This window comes from Schistocerca serialis, chromosome 6, assembly GCF_023864345.2.
Source record: "Schistocerca serialis cubense isolate TAMUIC-IGC-003099 chromosome 6, iqSchSeri2.2, whole genome shotgun sequence".
NCBI classification, from domain to species: Eukaryota; Metazoa; Arthropoda; class Insecta; order Orthoptera; family Acrididae; genus Schistocerca; species Schistocerca serialis.
In genome coordinates, this window is record NC_064643.1 from 536866667 (window position 1) to 536890599 (window position 23933).

Here is a 23933-nt window from a genome sequence, read left to right on the forward strand (position 1 = left end):
GTAATGACTGTGTCATCCACATAACGGAAAAAGCAGGTGTGTTTCCATTTGGATGATGTCAGGGACTCTTCTTCGAAGTGTTCCGTATACAAATTCGCAACCATGGCTGAGAATGGGCTGCCATGCGACTCCCTCCGTTTGCTCATAGTACATAGTATTCTCCATTAAATAGAAAATACGTAGAGATAAGGACATGTCCGTCTGCTAAAAGAATCCGACTTTCACTGCTACATCAGATGTTAAGTAAGATACAAATATTGGTTAAAAAACTGTAGTTATGTATTGACAAGAATCTAATTTTGATATATATAATGCTCCCGTTAATGTTTGCGGCTAACGTGACTGACCAGCTATAAATGTATAATTTTTGATTCGGTCAAGTGTTCATAATCCGATGAAATTAATTCACCCGTTATGAATTTGTTTAATATCCTTCAGTTATCTTAATTTTTATAATCTACCTTTCTGTCTCATTTCATAAGTAGGAGAGTAATTGCTCGACATCTTCATGCTCCTAATGTTGTTTTGACTGCTGTGTGTCTCCTGGGACTGCTTCTAAGCTCCAGTACAGCCCTGCGTGATTTTTATTTCTTAGGTTTTTGAGGGTGTGAGTAACAGAAGGTGTCGATCGTTAGTCGACAAAATTCTCTGAAGTAAAGTTGACGACTGCAGTTTCATGCGTAATGCTTCGAAGCTTGACATATTCATTTCCATCAGGTGCTGCGAGCTACGGACTTAAATGTGACCACTGCCTAGACTCCAGTAAGTATGACTGTCGAAACACTGTATGGAACGGTTAACAAGCGAAAGTAGTGGTATGCCCTCTCAGGGCATTTGTTTGGAACTGTCTCTGCAAAAATTATCAATGAAATGCGAAGAATACTTTCCTATCGAGTATCTGTGAAACACTTTTTTCTGCCAGAAGGCATAAATATGTCATTACACGTTCTTATTTACATGTAAGTCTTCATTTGTACTCCGTGTATGGCAGAGGGTATACCCCACCAGTATTATCTATTTTGCGTCCTATTTCATCGTGTACTGAGTGTGGGGAAATGACTGTCCATATGCCTCTGTCGATGATATTCTACGTTCCGTTTTGTTGCCCTTCAAGGCAAACCATCCTGGGCTTACATTTCAGCAAGATAACGCCCGCCCGCACACGGCGACAGTTCTTACTCCTTGTCTCCGTGCTTACCAAACCCACCTTCGCCAGCTAAATCTCCGCATCTCTCCCCAGTTGAGAACTCTTGGAGCATTATGGGCAGTGTCCTCTACCCATCGTAAGGATAAACGCGCCCACGGAACAGGATTGGGGACACCACAACTCTATCATTCAATGACAAACCGAATAACTGCTCGCATAAGGCCAGAACTGGACCAACGCCTTATTGACTTGCTCAATTTGTGTAGCTCTCCCTCTTGAATCAATGATCCAGTTTTTCTGAAATTGTAATAATTTTTTGTCAATAGATGTTCATCACATCTACCGATTCCGTAGCATTCGGGTAATTCCTTCGTGGTCTTCTTCTTTTTTTGTGTTGGAATGTGCATTAGATGCTATAAAATTCCTCTTCTTTCCGAACTTCTTTCCTTGGTACTGCCAGTGTTCATTTTGTGTCGTCGCTACTTGTGCTAAGATCAGTTGCCAGACATCAAAACTCACCCATTTCGTTTAGTGTCTCGTCTCATAATCTGACCGAGCGTGGTGGCACAATGGTTAGTACACTGGTCTCGCATTGTGGAGGACGTCGGTGCAAATCCCCGTCCGATCATCCAGATTTATGTTTTCCGTGAGTTCCATAAATCGCTACAGGCAAATTCCGGGATGTATCCTTAGAAAAGGACATCGGCGATGCACTTCCTCGTCCTTTCGACACCGAGCTTGCGCTGGGTCCCTAATTCCGCGCTGACAACGGGGTATTAACCTCTAGTTTTCTTTCCTTCCATCTTCTTAATCTGTTTCCCCAGCATCACCTGATTTAATTCCACTACACTGTAATGTCCTTACTTTATTTTTGTTATTGTTCACCTTATAATCTCTGTTCAAGACACTATCCATTCCTTTCGGCTGCTCTTCCAAGCCATTTGCCGAGTGTGTGGGAATTGTAACATTATCGGCAAACCTCAAAGTTTTTGTTTGTTCACTCTGAAATTTTAATTTAGTTTCAAGATTTCTCCTTAGTTTCCTTATCTGCTTGCTCAGTGTACAGACTGAATAACAATGGCGATAGACTGCAACCCTTCTCAACTGCTGCTTCCGTTTCACATCCTCCGACGCTTGTAACTGCAGTAACATTTCAGTATAAGTTGTAAAGAACCTTTCAAATGGTTCAAATGGCTCTAAGCACTATGGGACTTAACTTCTGAGGTCATCAGTCCCCTAGAACTTAGAACTACTTAAACCTAACTAACCTAAGGACATCACACACATCCATGCCCGAGGCAGAATTAGAACCTGCGACGGTAGGGGTCGCGCGTTTCCAGACTGTAGCGCCTAGAGCCGCTTGGCTACACCGGCCGGCGAACAACCTTTCACTGCCCGCTTTATTTCATCCCTACTACCTTCATAATTTCATAGTGTATTATAGTCATCACTGTCAAAAGCAGTCTATGAATTTCTTGTACACAGCGTAACATAATTAAAGAATTGATCTTAGTCGAAGTAGCGACGATATAAAATGCACACTGGCAGTACCAAGGAAAGAAATTCGGAAAAAAGAGGAATTTGATAGCCTCACCCCGTAATTACCACCCATTGCGAGGCATGGGTTTTAAATTTGGCTCAAAGGTGTTTACAACATTCCTCTGTAATGGTGCAAGAGCGTGGCACCCTACGACGTCAGTCTCGGGTTCGACGACGCTTGAAATTTCAAGGTGTCGGAACATACGACAAAAAGGCCATAGCTCAGAAGTTCATGTGACGTATAAAGTGGATTAATGATGTCACACTGACAATTAATTTCACCACAATTCGGCTAAATACCACCGTGAACGTGTCACACGATGAGAAGGTCGTTACAGCGCCTGTTGCCTACATTCCAACTCTTCTTTGACACCTCTACGATGGAGGTCAGAAACGTGACGCCCAGGGTTGAAATAACGCGGTTTTTTTATGAGTGGCCAACGAAAACATTTCAGACACGACACCTCTCAGAATGGACACGAAAAGGCCTCAAGGGGTCACAAAAAGGGTGTTAATGAAACCATCCCTTTCCATAGGACGCTGATTCCCACACATTTTGCGGTTGAAAAAGACAGTTCACAGTGCGATGAGCAACAAGACGATGTTCTGATAACCTTTGATACTGTTGACACCTCTTGGACAGTTTAACCCTTCTCGACGGATATCATGGGGATGCTACCCCATAGAACTTTATTTCACGCCTTTGGAGTGCAGTGCGACTGAAATTTTTGCTCTGATGTACAGCGTGGAACTACTAGGGACCGTTCAAAACCATTCGACGAAATTTGGACACGATTTGAAGCAGCAGCAGGTGGTTATGCTTTTTCAGTGCTGCTGTTTCACACCCTCCTGTGGGGTGATCACAGAGACACATGACATCGATACAGACTTCAATAAAACGGCAAAGAGTCCCTCTAAAACCCCTCAGTTTGCCAAAACCCTCAGTGGCGCCTGCTGCAATTTATTGAGAATTTTTTTAAAAAATGTGCCTTCACAGGGAAAACCTGGAAAGTAGTCCAGTAGCCTGCATACAGACAACTGGCATTGGAAGTGTGTCATGTGGTTGCCTACTTTCAGGCAAGCAACTGGCGTGGAGGTGTGTCAAATGGTTGCATACCTGCAGGCGCCTCAGACTACTTAGCAGGTTCTCTCTGTAAAGGCACATTTTTAAAATTCTCAATAAATGTGGATGGGTGCCAAGAGGCTTTTGCCAAACTGAGGGTCCCTATAGGGACTCTTTATCGTTTTATTCACACATGTGTCAATGATGCACATCTCCATGATCGTGCAACAGGAGGGCATGAAACAGAGCACCGAAAACGCATAAGAACCCTTCGCTACTTTGGATCACGTTCAAATTTCGTCGAATAGTTTTGTGTGGTCCCTATTGGTTCTATTCTGTACATCAGAGCAAAATTGTGGATACTTAGCACACAAAAGAGATAAGATCTTATTCAATGGGGTTGCAGCCCTGTGATGTCCATAGAGAAGGGTTGAATCGCTCAGGAGGTGTCAAAATTGCGAAAGGTTGTCAAAAACGTCGTCGTTTTGCTCATCGCACTGCAAACTGTCGTTTTCGATCGCGAAATGTGTGGGAATGAACGTCCCGAGGATAGGAGTGGTTTCACTGACGCCCTTCATGCCACTTACAGAGTCTGAGAGACGATGTGTCTGAAATGTTTCCCTCGTCCACTCATAAGAAACTGCGTTAGTGCATCGCTGGGCATCGCCGTACTGAGTTCTATTGCAGTGGCGTCAAGAGAAGGGGTGAAATGCGGGTAAGAGGGGCCGTGACGAGCTTCCACGGTGCCGTTGGACAGAACTGTGGTGAAATTTCTCGCCAATGTTTCAACATTAACCCACTTTACACGTCACACGAACTTCTGAGCTGTGACCTTTTTTTCGCGTGTGTCGACACCTTGCCGTTTGAAGCGTCATAGAGGCCACGGGTGACATCGCAGGGTGCCATGCTTTTGCACCTTTACAGAGGCTGGTTGTACGGACCTTTGAGCGAAATTGCAAACTTACATGTGACAATGGGAGGCCGTTACGTTATTTCGAAAAAATGATGCTTTAATTCTATTGCGTTGCGTAACTAAACACAGTATAGTAATTATTATATCGGGTGACCAAAAAGTCAGTATAAATTTGAAAACTGAATAAATCACGGAATAATGTAGATAGAGAGGTACAAATTGACACACATTCTTGGAATGACATGGGGTTTTATTAGAACCAAAAATATACAAACGTTCAAAAAATGTCCGACAGATGGCGCTTCATCTGATCAGAATAGCAATAATTAGCATAACAAAGTAAGACAAAGCAAAGACGATGTTCTTTACAGGAAATGCTCAATATGTCCACCATCATTCCTCAAGAATAGCTGTAGTCGAGGAATAATGTTGTGAACATTGTGATTAAGCGTGTCCGGAGTTATGGTGAGGCATTGGCGGCGGATGTTGTCTTTCAGAATCCCTAGAGATGTCGGTCGATCACGATACACTTGCGACTTCAGGTAGCCCCAAAGCCAATAATCGCACGGACTGGGAGGACCTGGGAGGCCAAGCATGACGAAAGTGACGGCTGAGCACACGATCATCACCAAACGACGCGCACAAGAGATCTTTCACGCGTCTAGTAATATGGGATTTTTTTTGTTCTAATAAAACCCCATGTCATTCCGAGAATGTGTGTCAATTTTTACCTCTCTATCTACATTATTCCGTGGTTTATTAAGTTTTCAAATTTATACTGACTTTTTGATCACCCGGTATTACGAGGGCTATCCACAAAGTACATCACGTTTTGGAATTAAAAATAAATAAAGTATAGGAAATTTTTGTTATTATATGCAGATGAAAGCCACACTTAAATACTACTTTTCTACATAGTTTCCATTTAAATTAAGGCACTTATCGCAGCGATGGACGAGCTTGGAAATTCCTTCGTCGTAAAATTCGGCCGCCTGCGCCTTCAACCACGCGGTTACCTCTTCTTGAAGCTGTGTGTCGTCATCAAAACGCTGCATAGCCAACCACTTCTTCATTGCTGGGAATAAGTGGAAGTCGCTCGGTGCCAGGTCGGGACTGTACGGCGGATGAGGAAACCACTCTCACTTAAGAGATTCGAGAACTTCACGAGTGGCATTTGCCGTGTGGGCCCGGGCGTTGTCGTGAATCAGCAAGATATTTGACCCCAACTTTCCCCTGCGCTTGTTTTGTATTGCTCTTATGAGGTTGTGCAGAGTTTGGCAATACCTTTGAGAGTTTATTGTAGTGCCTCTTTCCAGGAAATCCACAAAAATCACACCTTTTCTGTCCCAAAAGACAGTCGCCATCAGCTTCCTTGCCGACATTGTCTGCATGCATTTCTTGGGTTTTTGGGGGGAATTTGTGTGCCCCCAGTGCATTGACTGCAATTTTGTCTCGCAGTTCACATGCTTAACCCATGTTTCGTGACCAGTAACGATGCGATCGAGTAATGAGTCGCCATCTTTCTCGTAAGCTACAACGCCCGGGCCCTCACGGCAATGCCACTCGTGAAGTTCTCGAATCATTTAAGTGGGAGTTGTTTACTCATCCGCCGTACAGTCCCGACCTGGCACCGAGCGACTTCCACTTATTCCCAGCAATGAAGAAGTGGTTGGCTATGCAGCATTTTGATGACGACGCACAGCTTCAAGAAGAGGTAACCACGTGGTTGAAGGCGCAGGCGGCCGAATTTTACGACGAAGGAATTTCCAAGCTCGTCCATCGCTACGATAAGTGCCTTAATTTAAATGGCAACTATGTAGAAAAGTAGTATTTACATGTGGCTTTCATCTGTATATAATAAAAAAATTTCCAATACTTTATTTATTTTTAATTCCAAGACGTAATGTACTTTGTGGATAGCCCTCGCAAAATACTTTGTATATTTCACTGTCGTTGTTATTCAGATCCTAGGAATCTGTGGCACATTAAAAGGGGGCGTGGCAGCAAACTATATTTGGGGGACAGCGAAGGGGAGGCGCAGTAAGAAATTGCGAACTCAGTTCTAGCCCCGTTGCCCAGCGGGACGAGTTGTGAGCTGGTGGCGTAGCGTGCCGGCGTGCAGGCTCTGTCGGCGGCGCGGCGGCGCGGTACTTACATAGACCTCCTCCCACTGGCTGACGTAGCGGACGAGGCGCGACAGCCGCAGCAACCGCACCAGGCTGAGCAGCTTGGCCAGCCGCAGGATGCGCAGCGCCCGGCCGGCGTGCAGGATCTGGAAGCTCTCGCTGAAATCCTGCAACAAGTGGTGGCATCCGCCCACTGGTCTACCAGAGCTGCGACTGCGAGCACCCTGTCCTCCACTCCCGCTCCCGTCTCTCACTCTCCGTGGCCGTTTCTCCCGTGGGGGCTCGACAGACCTCGAAGCGGCCGCTACCAGAGGGAGGCACAGCACGGTAGTCTTCGTGGATTTGGGAAAGCGTTATGCGACGTGGCTCAAATCTGAAAACCCAACCGTAGCTCAAAAGCCTGTCCGGTCTCATTAATGTGACCACCGGCTGTGTTCGATGTCAACTTGCAGTAACCACACCACTCACAGGTGGCAGCAGCACCAGTGGAGGGTATATAAAGCGTGTTGGGGCAGTACAGCAAAACATTACAGTCATTGCCGTAAAGTGGAAATGGAGCGATCGACACTAAAAAAAGGACCACGAAGGAGTTGGTCACGAACTGATACTCACGCAAGTGTCGACTTCACTTTGGCGGCTGATGATGAATGTTGATCTTGTAGCGCAATTTCACCATGCAACTGACAACGATAGTTAACAGAAGATATGTCGATACCAGGGCTTAAAGTCTTTGCGCGTTTCATCCGGTGCTAAGTTGGACACTAACTGTACTTCACAGACAGGTGAACGAACAATATACGCAGATGTCAGCATTTGAGAGAGGATGTGTAGTTGCGCTCAAAGAAGCCGGTTGGAGTAATCGGCGAACCGCTAGACGTCTGAGTAAGAACGATGTCACTATTCGACGACGTTGGCAGGAATGGGTGAACCATGGCCGGACACGGTGACAACAAGGAAGAGGTCGACCTAGACAGAAAGAGAGAACCGAGCAGTCATCAGAGAGGTACTCATAGCCCCGAATCCTCCATTATCACCGATCTGACGTGCAACTGGTCCTTCAGTCACTGGTAAGTTCAAAATGGTTCAAATTGCTTTGAGCACTATGGGACTTAACATCTGAGGTCATCAGTCCCCTAGAAATTAGAACTACTTAAACCTACCCAACCTAAGGACATTATACACTGAAAGGTGGCTACACTGAGCCACTGCGCCAGAGATTGCGCCAAAGAGTATTATTCAGCCGCCTCCACGGAGTGCTTGGGGAGAGCTCGTAGTAGTCAGTGCGTGGGCAGAACTCGTAGTAGTGAGTGCTTGTTAAGAACTCGTAGCAGAGAGTGCTTGTTGAGATGTGCTAGTGAAAAGTGCTTGCTGAGATGTGATATTGGAGAGTTCTGGTTGAGATGTGGCAGTAGCGAGTCGGTGTGGAGAGATTGTAATGATTAAAGTGCTTTTCATCAATATAAATTAAGGTAACAAACTACTTTTCTTTTTTTTCTCATTATTTCAATGTCCTGAATAATGCGTCATTACAGGTTCAGTCAACAAAGCATATGGCTTGTGTTCTTGTATTAGAGTGTAATTCTGGTTTTCTTGCGCAATTATAGTATTTCTAATTTTTTTATCACTTCAGTATAAATGGTATTTGAAATTTCTTGTCTTATTGAAGAAGAACCGTGCCAGATGTGTACGTTGAGTCATACTTCCACACACAGAACAGGTATACTTGTGCTTTGGTTTCGTAGGTTTTATAGTTGCTGGGGACTTAATTAATTAATTGTGTTAACGGAAATTTGATTTCATTCTTTGTTGTTGTTCTATGCAGTCAGATTGCGTACAAATACTAGTCAGGGCCAACCGTTTACGAGACACAGCGTAATCGAACATACAGCGACTAAAAATTAAAAAATATTTGCATTAAAAGAATAATTAAGCCCCCATGCAACACATCCACGACCGATGCAGGATTCGAACCAGCGACCGTAGATTCGCGCGGTTCCAAACTGAAGCGCCTAGAACCGCTCGGCCACAGTGGCCGGCCAGGTCAGTTAATAGGCGCCTCACACAAAGGAGGACGAGATCACAGCGCCCATTGTTCCGACTACCATTGACCTCTGTACACCAATATGGCCGTTTGCAGTGCTGTTGGGCACATTCGGCCAGGGATCTCATTCATTGCAGTAGAGTTTAATTCAGTGATGAGTCCTTCTTCGAACTGAGGCCCGATGACAAGTGAAAATGTGTCTGCACACATTCTGGACAGCCGTGGGATACCAACCTGAGTATCGCCGCCATACGGCGAGACAACCAGGAGTGATGGTCTGGTTGTCATCCGCAGCACCCATACATCGGAGTGGTACGTCGGCGATATGCTATGCTCCGTTTTGTCGCCCTTCGTGGCAAGTCAACCTGGGCTTACATTTGGGCAAGATATTGTCCGCCTGCACACAGCGGGAGTTTCTACTGCTTGTCTTCTTGCTTACGCAACTCTGCCTTTGCCAGCAAGGTCACCTGATCACTATGGGCAGGATCCTCCAACCAGCTCGGGATTTTGACGATCTAATGCGTCAGTTGGACAGAATTTGGCAAGATATCTATCCCTCATGACAGGAGGACATCCAACTCTTTGAATCAATGCCGGCCGGGCGGAGTGGCCGAGCGGTTCTAGGCACTACAGTCCGGAACTGCGCGACCGCTACGGTCGCAGGTTCGAATCCTGCCTCGGGCATGGATGTGTGTGTGATGTCCTTAGGTTGGTTAGGTTTAAGTAGTTCTAAGTTCTAGGGTACTGATGACCTCTGATGTTAAGTCCCATCGTGCTTGGAGCCATTTTTTTTTCAAGCAATGCCAAGCCGAATAACTGTTTTCATGAGAATCGGAGATGGACAAACGTTATTGATTTGCTCAATTAGTGACGCTATTTCTCTTGAATAACACGTTCAGTTTTTATGATACTGTAATCAAGTTTGTCCGTACGTGTACATCATAGCTGTTGATTTCCATCCCATTCGGAAAATTTCTCCGTGGTGCGTTTTTTATCTGAGAGTGTATCTGATGGCTTTCGGGGCGAGGGTGGAAACATTTTCGAAACAGCTAAGTTTAGAACTGGTCGGGTGCTGCCATGGTTAAAGTATACAGTAATGTATGTATTTGGGTGGTGCCTGTTACATCGGGAACGTCCGACAAGACAGACAAAACACAAATATACCGTTTTCTGTAACAGCGCGACAGCTCCTTGCTGTTTGTTTCAGTGCAGATGCACTAATACCCCTCGAACTCCTGGAGAATCAATAATTTTCGTGTAGTGGTAAGTGGAAGAGGGATGCTGCATTGCAGCTTGTGATAAGGTAGAAATTTTGTCGTCAGGGACTGTGTCGGATGGCTGAAGCGGTTTAGGCAACCGCTTGCGAGAATCATTAAATCCGGGTTCGAGTTTCGGTCCAGCACAAATTTTCAGATTTCGTGGAAGTCACGAATTCCCACCCATCCCTTCCCTTTCTTTCCCCAGTCTCTATTTCATAAAAAAACAGTCAATGCATGGCAAAATTGCGCTCTCCAAAACCAGCACCGATGTAGCTGTGGTGCACCATAGGCCACAGATGACAGGGGTCGGCAAGTGGTATAGAGATGTGTACGGGAGAATAGACGTGCAACTGTAGAGCAACTGACCACCCAAATAAACCAAGAGGCTACCAACAAGACCTCCCAAACGACAGTTCAGCGAACGTTGCCGCGTATGGGCCTCTACAGCAGGTGCCTTGTTCGTGCACCCACGCTGTTGTGCATCGGCGACGAAGATTGGATTTTGCTTGCCACTACCGCAACGAGACGTTCACTGAGTGGCGACATGTCGACTTTTCAGATGAATCACGCTTAATGTTCCATAGGGCAGTTGGGCATTGGCGTGTGCAGCGTAAAACATCTGAAAGAAAACACCTTGCAACAATCGTTGAACAGGCTCATGCCGGAGGAGAGAGCGTTGCTCTCGGTGGAATATTTTCGCAGCATCTCCTGGATGATCTCCTCATTCTGGAAGGCACAGTGGACCTACGCGCGTATACATCCTTCCTTGGAGACCATGTCCCCCCCCCCCCCCCCTCGCTACAAGCAGTTGGTTTCTTTCTCGGCACAATGGCATCTACCAGCAGGACAATGCAAAGTGTCACACAGCTCGCAGTGTACGTGCGTGGTTTGAAGAGCACCAGAATGAGTTTACTGTACTGCCGTGGCTATCAAACATCCAGGATTTAAACCCAACTGAGAATCTGTTGGGCCACCTCGATCGAGCTGTTTGTAGCCTGGAGCATCAGCAGAGACACCTAACGCAGCTGGCCACGGCTTTCGAGTCGGCGTGGCTTCACTTCCCTGTCGGTACCGTACTCACTGACGCTCTTCCTGTATTTCTCGCAGCAGTCTGCGATGCAAAACGTTATTATTCAAGCTTTTGACAAGTGGTCGCACTAATCTGACTGGACCTTGAATATAGTCGACTCCTTAACTACACTCATACTCATAAATTAAGGATAATTGCAGAACGTGGTGCCACGCAACGAGGCACTACACAAAACTGGCGCTAATAGCATAGGCACATTGGGAACAGACACGACACAGATCTGTAAGTCCACGGTATTGGTGATAAGTTTCGAAAAGGGTCTCGAAAAACATCTGCTGCAAAACGACACTGTTTTCTGCGCATGTACCCCAACATCAATATGGGATATGATCACCATGCACACGTACACAGGCCGCGCAACGGGTTGGCATACTGTGGATAAGGTGGTCGAGCAGCTGCTGGGGTATAGCCTCCCATTCTTGCACCAGTGCCTGTCAGACCTCCTGAAGTGTCGTAGCTATTTGAAGGCGTGCAGCGATACGTCGACCCAGGCAGGCGAACAACCATACGGCACGCGCGGCTAAGAATCATACGGCACTGCGGAGAGACTTTTTGAACACCCCATATATTAACTTATATTGTTATTGGAAAATTTTTTACTTAAGATGTATGATAATGACGACAACACTGTCAACAGTGGACAAAATTAAGTTATGTTCTTACTTGAACGAGTACACGGGATATTTCTTTGGATATTAGTGAGTGGAACGGTAAACAAGTGGTGTATTGGGTCACACCCAAGCAATTACTTGAAAAAATGGTCGCGTTGCCAACATGTTTTCAAATGGTTGTAGCACGGAAACTGTACCTTTCCGGACATGGGTTCCAGTTCAAAATATTATCTGCTCACCCCTCTCTACAAGCCCTAGACGTTTGTAATTGGAATTTTTGAACTCTCTCTATGTGGTGTTATGGGTATAAGTCTAAATACAGAGTGGTTATAAATACGAAACAGCAGTGCCGTGTTATTAGGTTCACGACGGAATGTTCTTTCGGACATGCATTCTTGCATGTGCGAAGGAACATTGCATCGTACTTCTTAATAACACAGGTACTGCAATTTCGTATTTATTCGCCAGTACCAGCCCATCGACACTCAATAAATAAGTCCTTCCTGGACGGGAATTACGTAATGTACGAGTGCAGACTGTGGGTTCGGATCCCGGTCTGGCACAAACTTTAATGATCGTCATTCCAAATATACAGCCAATGATGGTTCATATGCGCAACTGCGAATACATTTCCTTATATGTTTATAATTAAAGATATGGTTTTTTGAGTGCTGCAGTACGGGCTGTATCCATAGCAGGACGCTGAGACATCGCTGGTGTACTCGCAGACTATGTTAAAAAAAGTTCCACTTTGTGCCACCAGGCGAAAATATGGCGCTGTAAGCAGCCAGAATGTGGTGTGGGTGCAGGAAAGGAGAGAAACGATCAAATACATGATAACGGAGGTTCCGGTTCGTTTATTAGGGTATGGTCTCAAGTTACAACGTGTGTTCTACATGGTCTTCCGACTCAGCAACATGCTGCATCCGTAATATGACATGGGCGGCAGTTGCTCGCGGCATTTTCGGTGTGATCAGAATCGTACGTCGTCGTATGCTATCATTGGGATCAGAAAGACTCTGGACGCAAACCTGATAGACACAATCTGTCAGATGTCCCCACAACCAGAAGCCACATGGATTTAGGTCGGGGGATCTGGAAGGCCACAGATCTTGAAAGTGCCTAGAGGTGATACAGTCGTTACCGAAGGTTCTCGAAGCAAATATTTCACCTGGCAAGCAACCTATGGTGACAGCCCATCTTGCATGAAAATTGTGGTGTGACACAACTGCGTTCTTACGAAGCTGGAATCACATGTTGCACAGGGAGGTCCTTACAACATGCAGATGTCACTGTACACGTAACAGACCTGAGAAGTGTCATCTCCTAAAAGGAAAGTGGATGACGACAATGAAGGAACTTACGCAACCACATCACACAGTCACATAAGCCTATGCAGTTGACGTTCCTGTAAAACATATGGCGGAGTAGAACCCCAAATGCGACAGCTCTGTGCGTTCACGTCACCGTGCAGAGTAAAATGTGCTTCGTCTGTGCAAAGAATATTCTCCGGCCACATGTCATCCATTTCCACCCGTGCCAAAATATTAAGGGCAAAGCGCGGCGTTGTAGCCTTATCTTGGGACTTCGTCTCTTGCATATTTTGAATCTTGTTGGAATGCCAATGTAAAATGTGTAGAAAAATCATTTGAACTACTTATCAGGGAAGAAACAATTCCCGTGACACAGCTCGAGCACTTGCTGCATGCAGGATTTGAGGCATGTGCTACATGGTCGGATATAACGACAGAAACTTCATCAACAACTGCCATGGGAGTGGGCCGCCTCCTTCTCCCTGCTGCACCACCTAACTCATCTGTCTTCATACACCCATAGTTGAAATGGACAGTGGGACGTCAGCTGGTATAAATTCATATTAAAAATAATAAATTCCTCCAGCTGCATTTAAGGTGTCGATTTTTTTTTTGGCTACTAGTTTCAACGTTGTAACAACGTCATTTTCAGGCCCATACACTTGTTGACGTCAACTGCGTGCGGCTGATACTAGAAGTCAGTAGTGAGATACGGACGTGCTCCGCTGAGTTCAGTTACTAACCACCTTCCACACGAAGCAAGTCCATATCTCACCAATGACTTCTAGTATCAGCCGCACGGAGTTGACGTGAACAAGTGTATGGGCCTGAAGATGACGTTGTTACAACGCTGAAACTAGTTGCCAAAATAAAATCGACACCTTAAATACAGCTGGAGGAATTTCTTCATTTTTAATGTAACTCATCTGTGTCTTAAAAATGTCTTGATCATATTCTTCAGTCCATTTATTGACACATGGCCCCTTGGTAACTGTTCCTGTCGGCGATATTCTCACAATATAGCGCTGCTATTGCTGCCATTCTGATAAAGCAACTTTACCAGCAGTGCACGGTCTTTCTCCGCTGTAGCCATTACGTTTCATATGGAAAACTTCAACCTTCTTAACCCTTTGCAGCAACAGTCACTTCACAAAAGAAATGGTTCAAATGGCTCTGAGCACTATGCGACTTAACTTCTGAGGTCATCAGTCGCCTAGAACTTAGAACTAGTTAAACCTAACTAACCTAAGGACATCACACACATCCATGCCCGAGGCAGGATTCGAACCTGCGACCGGAGCTGTCGCTCGGCTCCATACCGTAGCGCCTAGAACCGCACGGCCACTCCGGCCGGTTTCACAAAAGAAATCGACCTGCGTCGCTAAGGGACAAACAGCATACTGGCGTCACAACAGGCAACATTTCACCTTCTGAATGCTTGCAGTGCCATATTTTTAACCGTTGGCAGAAAGTGAAACGATTATTTTTTACAGCTTATTCCAGTTATCAAGACATAGTGTTTCGGTAAGCTAAGTCATCAGGCTTGTAACTGACTCAATCATTTACAAAACACTGAAGCGCACTCCTGAAATCACACGATTAACCCTCCAGATAACTTCAAAAGTTCCAGCACGATCAGGCGCAGAGCTTGGACCTGCGACCGCTTTTATATTTCGCAATAAAATAAAGACTGACATCTAGACGAAATCTTAGAATTACCGCTAAGCAGAAGATGTAGCATTTTTATGATACACAGCAGAGATTAGGAAATTACTTGTTTCGAAACTAGAGAAAACATAAAACATTGCTTTAGAGAAATAGAATTCAAAGTACGAATCGGTAAGTGGCGTCACAGCAGTTATTAACATTATATCACTGGTTGCAGTCTACACCTAGTATCAAAGATCCCTCTTGACCCAAACACGGTACAGGATGACAACTTAGTCTTAACGGACAGGGCAACTTCTTCCACAATGCTAGCTCGACACGGAGCACTACCAGGGATGTGCAACTGTTTCTGTCGACCGTCCGACGCTCTTTGCGGTGGGCTGGCACGGATGCACTGCGTCGGCTTCCATCCTCTGGAACTCACCACGGCATCTGTCTGCAACGGGCATCCGTGCGCCATACGTGGCTTGCCGAGTGGTGTCACATAACATTTTCGGGCCAGTTCCGTTCCAAGCTGTCTATGCCGAACTTATATATTGCCATCCTGACCGCACACTACCAGTCTGCGATGTAGGACAGCATAGAGTGAAAGCGCAGAATGTGATTCCGACTTTCAAGTACTCGGAGCAATGTGCCTGCTACCTCAGGGTGGTTTTAGCGGCCGATACTCTTGTCCCTTGGGAAGATCAGTTTGGATTCCGTAGAAATGTTGGAACACGCGAGGCAATACTGACCCTACGACTTATCTTAGAAGAAAGATTAAGGACTGGCAAATCTAAGTTTCTAGCATTTGTAGACGTAGAGAAAGCTTTTGACAATGTTGACTAGAAAACGCTCTTTCAAATTCTGAAGATGGGAGGCGTAAAACACAGGGATCGATAGGCTATTTACAATTTGTACAGAAAACAGATGGCAGTTATAAGAGTAGAGGGGCATGAAAGGGGAGCAGTGGTTGAGAAGGGAGTGAGACAGGGCTGTGCCTATCCCCGATGTTATTCAATCTGTGTATTGAGCAAGCAGTAAAGGAAACAAAAGAAAAATTTGGAGTAGGAATTGAAATCCGTGGAGAAGAAATAAAAACTTTGAGGTTTGCCGGCAACGCTATAATTCTGTCAGAGACAGCAAAAGACCTGGAAGAGCAGTTGAACGGAATGGACAGTGTCTCGAAAGGAGGATATAAGATAAACATCAACAAAAGCAAAACGAGGATATTGAAATGTAGTCGAATTAAATCAGGTGATGTAAAGGGTATTAGATTAGGAAATGAGGCACTTAAAGTAGTAAAGGAGTTTTGCTATTTGGGGAGTAAAATAACGGATGATGATATAAATGGAGAGGGTATAAAATGTAGACTGGCTACCGCAATGAAAGCGTTTCCGAGGAAGAGAAATTTGCTAACATCGAGTATAGATTCCTGTGTCAGGAAGTCTTTTCTGAAAGTATCTGTATGAAGTGTAGCCATGTATGGAAGTGAAACATGGACAATAAACAGTTTAGACAAGAAGAGAATAGAAGTTTTCTAAATGTGGTGCTACAGAGGAATGCTGAAGATAAGATGGGTAGATCACATAACTAATGAGGAGTTATTGAATAGAATTGGAGAGAAGAGAAATTTATGGCACAACTTGACTAGAAGAAGGTATTGGTTGGTAGGACATGTTCTGAGTCATCAAGGGATCACTAATTTAGTACTGGAGTGAAGAATGGAATGTAAAAATCGTAGAGGGAGACCAAGAGATGAATACAGTAAGCAGATTAAGAACGATGTAGGTTGCAGTAGTTATTCGGAGATGAAGAGACTTGCACAATATGGAGTAGTATGGAGAGCTGCATCAAACCAATCCCTGTACGGAAGACCACAACAACAACACATTTGTCCTTCATTCCGGGGTCTCCACATTCCATGTTTTAGTGTGACAGAGTCCAGCTAACTGACGCGAGTGATGTGCTCGCCTTCTTCTGGAAAGTAGTCTTCTCAGGAACAGATCCAGTTGTTTTTACTCTAATCTGACGTGGTAAGAAGACCGGGAATATTTTATACGTATCCAGATTTTTTGATTCCAAACCATTGCGTTTAGAAGCTCTGATTGAAGCGCACGAAGGCTGCACAGTATACTAAACCTTGGAGAGTTTATGCACAGTTCTGTAATCCTATTCATTTTAGTGGGGTTCAAAGTTCTTTTCTGTCTCGTGTAACTGACCTGAAATATCAGTTTAGCTACATTTAGTGTATTATGCGAAACTGTCGTGGTTCATTCTCTTTCTTGAACAGTTCCCAAGAGTGGGGAGTGAGATAGCCGTACAGTCGATCTCTACGACTGTCTCCTTCCAAATCTTGGTAACTGTTCATGAAACAGTAGCAAAGACATTTTTGAATTTATATTTTTTAAAGAGAATGGATGGCGACAGTTTTGGATAATACACTATGTGTAGCTAAGGAAATGATATTCACAGAGTACTCTATACGACCTGAGATTTTTGAATTATCGAAATAAAATCGCTGCTGTGAAGAATCGGACATAGAGTGCCCTACATATAATCCATTAATTGTGACTGCGGGAGACTCAAGAACGAAATTAGCAGCAAATGAAGCCTGGTCCATATGTAATGAAAAAGTCATACTTTGGGAACAAGCCTGCCATTGACTGATTCAAAAAGCTGTGTGTCTCTTGCTGAAAGGGAAATCATAGAGAACTCGAAAAACGTAGCTGAGATAAACGAGGACACCATCCTTAAAAATGTAAGCAGATTGAAGAGTTATGCTGGCCATGAAGTAGTATGTCACGGTCATACGACCGCAACAAATCTGAAATAAATGAAAATCAAAACAAAACTGCAAATGAAATTTCCTAGTGGGTTAAAACTATGTGCCTACCTGGGACTTCCACTTAGGACCTTTGCCTATCGGGTTTAAGTGCCAGGAAGTTTCAAAGCAGCGCACAGTCCGCTGCAGAGTGAAAATTCGTTCTGGAAAATTGCAACTGTCTGTGTAAAAAAATTCTAGCTTCCCCTAAAGAGATTTGAGGTTATTGCAAGACTATTCTTTAGAGAACTTTAGTAGAAAGTGTGTCATGACCATAAGAAGCAAAACAAATAAAATATGATCTGTTGCTATAAAACGTACACAGAATCAGTAGAAAAGGTTCAGACACTTCCTTAATAATCGTTGAAGATGCTTTAAGGCCCATCTCTGACGGACGTTGTAGATTCCACTATGGATAAAATTCAGTTGTAGATAAGTTTTCGAAAGTTTCATTCTCCGTTCTTACTCTTCGTACATAATACCATCAGCAGTAGAGGTCGCGAAATCACAATGACGTAGAGATGTAAGAACCCATTTCGAATACTGGTAATAGCAGAAATTTTCGTCGACAAAATTCCGGGCTCAAGCATTTCAAAGTGGAGACAGGACGCCTAACATTAGGCAACCGCATCAACTGCACGTCCGTTAAGGTTGCCTACTCATCGGAACACTGTTGTGGAACACTGTAGCGCTTGTCATGTCAGAATATACACTAATCGCATGAGGTCTGCTCTGTGGATGCTCTTTTGTAAAAGACAGCACTAATCGTGAGAACATTGTACGCATAAGCCGAACTATTGATCGGTGTTCAGTACTGTTTATTTATATGAGTACACACATTTCAGTATCACACATTTTACTAAGTATGTATAAATCTGGTTCAGTCGATGCAGCTTGTTTTTAACCCTTTCTGACGCTCTAGCTACAGTTGTTTACATTAACGTTTGCTGTGTATTAGCTGCAACAGAAATAATTTTCCTCAATCAAATGGCTCTGAGCACTATGGGACTTAACATCTGTGGTCATCAGTCCCCTAGCACTTAGAACTACTTAAACCTAACTAACCTAAGGACATCACACACATCCATGCCCGAGGCAGGATTCGAACCTGCGACCGTAGCAGTCGCGCGGCTCCGGACTGAGCGCCTAGAACTGCGAGATCACCGCGGCCGGCCTTTTCCTCAATCGAAACCTCACGTACACATTTGTAAATGTTCAATCATTCCACCCGTTACGCGTTACTATAAAAATATCACGTTGGTTCATTGTATTCCACTGTATAATTGAATACTATAATTGTTATTGTGAACGGTAATTATTGAATGATCAGTTCACTAATTACGACAGTGAATAATTCAAAATTACAAAGTATATTTTGAAAACGGGTGCATATACACACATAAAAAAAAAGTTTTGCATCATCTCGGTTCCCAGAGTTCCGGAGCCTGTACAGAAAATTGGAATTGAGATCGATATAAACATCTGATTCTTCAGTTTCTCCCGGCGTATTTGTTGCAAGAACAGTCCACGGGTATACTGCCGGTTCATAGCGTCCAACGGGCACAATATTTCGGCGATCAGACATGTGGCCATCGTCAGGTGCGCTGACGAACTGAGCTCCTGAGGACGGGCGGCCGATTTAAATCCCCTCCCCCCGCGGGCCGCTCTCTTCGCCGTCCGCGCCCGCGCGCCGGCGGTCGCGAAGACGTGGCCGTCGGAATCTGTCGTAGCGTCGATGTGCTTGCTACGTCTGCCCTGGCCGCCAGTTCGTACTTCTTGCTCAGAGTCTTGTTAATTACATTCAGTGCCGGGTCCCAAGCCTTGCTGATACTGTAGCCGCAATCTCGGTTGATAAGATCTTCCCTGGTGCGAATTTCGATAGCCTCCCTTATAATGCTGTCCCAATATTTAGAGGTCTGAGCCAGGATCTTGGTCCGCTCTCAATCCATCTCGTGTTTCTCGGACAAACAGTGCTCTGCTACCGCCTACTTACTTGGATATTTAAGTCGAGTGTGCCTTTGATGTTCTCGGCAACGATCTTCGATGGTGCGTACTGTCTGTCCGATATAAGTCTTCCCACACTCACGGGGAATTTGGTATATGCCGGCCTTCCTCAAACCGAGGTCATCTTTCACACTTCCTAGTAATGCCCGTGTTTTATTGGGCGGGCAAAAGACGGTTTTAACTCGGTGTTTCTTTAATACACGGCCGATTTTCCCCGATAGTGCGCCATTGTACGGAATAAAGGCAGTGGCTACTCTTTTTCCGTGACTTCATCCGTTTCCACAGGTTGTGCTGCGGTAGTGGGACGGAGAGCGCGTCTAATCCGCCATTCCGAGTACCCGTTTTTTCGGAACACGGTTTTCAGGTGTTCCAGTTCCTGGGGCAGATTCTCTGCGTCTGAGATGCTGCGCGCCCTGTGTACTAGTGTTTTTAGTGCTCTATTCCTCTGAGAAGGGTGGTGGCAGCTGTCTGCATGCAGGTACAAGTCAGTGTGCGTTTTCTTCCTGTACACACCGTGGCTCAGGGTACCATCAGCTCTTCTCTTGACCATGACGTCCAGGAATGGTAATCTTCCTTCTGCTTCGGTCTCCATAGTTTTCAGTTTTAGCTACGTCACATTTTTAACACCGTTCTCATGTCCAGGCAGGTTGTTTACCATCCACGATTCACTTCCGTGCAGGCTACACTCCAGACAGATCTCTTCACTAACGCGTTTTATAATTTGGTGATCATAGTTTCTTGGTAGAGTCACATATACTAATCAGTATGGTGTTGCATGTAATCAAACACTACTTAATTCCTCGCAACAGTCACAAAAGGGCTCCATACATATTTTTTCTTAGGTGTAATACCACGTATGTAAGAAAATGTAAGAGTAAAAGTTAAATTAAAAATTCCACCACATTTTTTTCTTAGAGGGCGCATTTGTTCTACTTCAACAAATGGAAAGTTAGAAAGTTACGCATACGAGAGTATGTAGCGAGTACTGAATTCAAAATACACTGTAAAGTTTGAGAGAACAAAATAAGGGATGCTGTATGACCACCAAGCTTGGCTGTTGATAACATCTGGCCGCTTGTCGTCATCGTGTTTTCCTACTGTGTGATATCTGTCGAAGTTGCCGGATTCTTTTGGTGGCACGAGGGGAGGGGGTGTGGGCCATAGCTCGAACAACCCACGGTTAATGAGGCACCAAAACCTACGCATAGGAAATGGTCAATGTAGTGGTCACTCATTGTAACTCATCCTTATATCCTCAAATACAGAAACCTAAGTTGGAAATTTTAGCCTAAGCATCCTTTGTTTGATGCGAGCCTCTAACTGATTTGGTCAGACAGGGGTGTGATAATGTAGTATCTCTAACATATACACGAGAAATCTGATACTGAAAGTACGCACAGTTTTTCAAGATGCAATGGCTTTCGATATCCCACTCCTGACATGTTACATGTAATTCTAATATTTATGATGATGCTCTGTGGAGCTGTACACTATAATGAATGAATGTTACATTAAGAGCTTCCTCCGAACGCACATTCCTGCCCTACAAAACAAGTCTTAGAAACACCAAAGTTTGTCACATATCTGTTTCTTGTTATTATATGTATTATACTCAAAATAAGGTTTCAATGAATGTGTAATAGACCCAGGCGACGAGATCACAGTGTTTGACGTGATACGGTATTGGCTGTTATGTGATGGCACGAGGAGAGGTCCGAAAGCTTTATATTTTTCTTTTCCATATCCATCATACTACCACAGTACGTTCTGCTCATGACGAGTCTTTGGTCGCAGTGAATCTGACAGCTGTCAGTATTGCTGCAGCCGGATGTACAGCGTCACTTTATGCAGAGGGAAAAAGGGAAGGCTATGATTTAACGTCCCACTGACGACGAGGACCTTTCCCTTAAGGGATGTATTTACTGTAAGCCTTCCGTCTGCGGATCGAGTCAGGTCTATTTTATGAGTTTCGTATTGACTCAGTGCACGTGCCTTACTCAGGCGGAGACGGGAAATCAGTATGCGCTTTTTCTAATCAGTTGTAGGAACATGCTTAAAATTAACATCTGGATTGGCCGGTGCACCTTATCAACAGTTTTAACCTGGCGCAGAAGTTTGATCCGGATATAGATTCACCATTCCATTTTCAGCGAATTGTACAAATAGGTCAGTTATAACAGTTAATATCGACGGCATTGACCATTGTTTGTCAGTATTAACAATGGCATCGGCCGCTGTGGTCGAGTGGTTCTAGGCGCTTCAGTCCGGAACTGCGCAGCTGCTACGGTCGCAGGTTCGAATCCTGCCTCGGGCATGGATGGATGTGTGATGTCCTTAGGTTAGTTAGGTTTAAGTACTTCTAAGCCGATGGGTCGGATGACCTCAGATGTTAAGTATCATAGTGCTCAGAGCCATTTGAACAATGGCAACTGTCGTATTTTCTAAGAAATAACACCCCATGACTCTGCTCTCTCTCCTCTCTTGTATATCCCTTACACCGACGATATGCCTAAAACTGTCTTCTCCTGTTCACCTTCCATCATACGGTGTGGGAGTTTCACCACCTTTGTGATCTTCCATGCTACACTCCAGAAGTCACAACGATCCCTCCACCTCCATCTTCACCAATGGCTCTTTTAAATAAACCTTTCCGTAGCCCAGGTAATGATTATGGGATGAAGAACACGCAATTCCTCCCCCATGATTACTATCTCACCATTTACGCCCGTCTCACACAATGATCTAACATACTAAAATACCTTAGACTAACACTCAACTGTAAAATGGGGATATTAACTGCAAGGCATCCCACAGCAAAGCCACAACAGACTAAAGCTACTAATAGGCCGAATGTGAGGACTGAATTCCTCCACTATTCTCCATAACTACAAACCGTTGATTTAACCCATACTGTCCTATTGCAATGTCGCCTACATATCCGCTCCATCTAATTTCTATCAGTCCCTCCAAAGCCTTTTCCGTCAAGCATTCCGCTTTGCTTAATACTTATCATCCTCGTAGTCGAATTTTTTCTCCCCCACAGCCAAGGTCTGTTCTCCGTCCTCGTCAGCCCTACTGTAAATTGACGCCAGCTGTCATCTATTCTCCCACCTCTTAACCTTCCTACAGCCAACTCATTGATTCCCAATGCAGGTCCTGCAACTTAATGCAGTGCAGGTGAACTGAAGTCTTCGTTTTTTTTTAATTGCCATCAATATTTGCATTTTTAAAAGACGATAGACAGTTTAAGAAATCTTCAATTTGCACCCGTCACTTTACGAACCAAAAAAATATTAGTATTTTATGATTTAATATTTTAAAACTACGCTCTCAGTTGGAAAGTGGCTGTTATATACTTCCAACATAATAAAAAAAATATTTATAGGTGGATCGCTGTTTTCATCTTGTCTGCTATTGCTGCAGACACACTTTTGCTTTCAGGTACATTCACACGAATGGCACGATCTTGTTTTCTCGTAGGATACTTGTTAATTACATGACGCTTTGCGGTGGTAATACGCATGCGTCTCTTAGCTTGCATTTGTTGGGGTGTCTGTTAATGTCTTCCCTTCTCTATTCTTTTTCTACGCCGAAAATCGAGTACTTGGCAATATGGAGACACTACAGACCAGCGGAACGATCCAGACGGCAGTAAAGGCTGCGTTAGGGTTATGTTTACCGCGGACTCGGCTCCGGCGTCACGCTGGTTTACAGCGCACTCTAAAGCAAATTCTCCTGCGAGGACTGTTCTTGTATGGCCAGTGCGAAGCTGTTATACCGAGACTAGTACCACCTAAAGGGCTTTCTACGACGTCATAAGTGTCAAGTTCAGGTCACTGAACGGGCAATGACCGATTTGTGCCTAGGGTTCTGTTTCACATATGAATCGAGTAACGAGGAGAAAGACTTCATGCTGTGACGCGCCGTTGCTGCAGAGTAGCATGAAACAACACATCTAATGTCGCCCTTACCGTTTTGTACCACAGACCTTGTTTTGCAGACAAGTAGTCGCATTGCTAAAGTCGCAATTCATGAACAGTAGAGGTTCGCGTTTCGACTGAACCAAGCAGAAAATAAGTTGTCGGTTTACAACGGCGTAGGTTTTCGCGGGCGGGAGTCCATTTCAGTAAAATTCTTCTGGGTGTGTGACTGCGTCATATGTGATAAAATTAGCGACACTGTTGCAGGCAGCCTTCATCAGGCCTACGACGTAAGCCGAAACGTTGGTTATTGTGTAACATACACTATATGATCAGAAATATCCAGATACCCCTGTGGAGTTCAGAACTGACCACTAGATGTCACCAGAGGCGAACACACCAGCATAAAAGTAGGCGGCGAGTAATGTGCTGTCAG

The 23933-nt window shown here is 44.6% G+C and overlaps 1 protein-coding gene across 2 annotated transcripts in view; it reads right to left on the reverse strand.

Annotated features, from left to right (window-relative positions):
- Nucleotides 1–23933, reverse strand: part of LOC126483831 (potassium/sodium hyperpolarization-activated cyclic nucleotide-gated channel 2-like) — a 282969-nt gene that overhangs the window by 180921 nt on the left and 78115 nt on the right. For both annotated transcript variants that reach the window (XM_050107031.1, XM_050107030.1), the window contains exon 3: nucleotides 6818–6955. In XM_050107031.1, the coding sequence (XP_049962988.1) occupies nucleotides 6818–6955 (138 nt within the window). The remainder of the gene's footprint in view (nucleotides 1–6817; nucleotides 6956–23933) is intronic.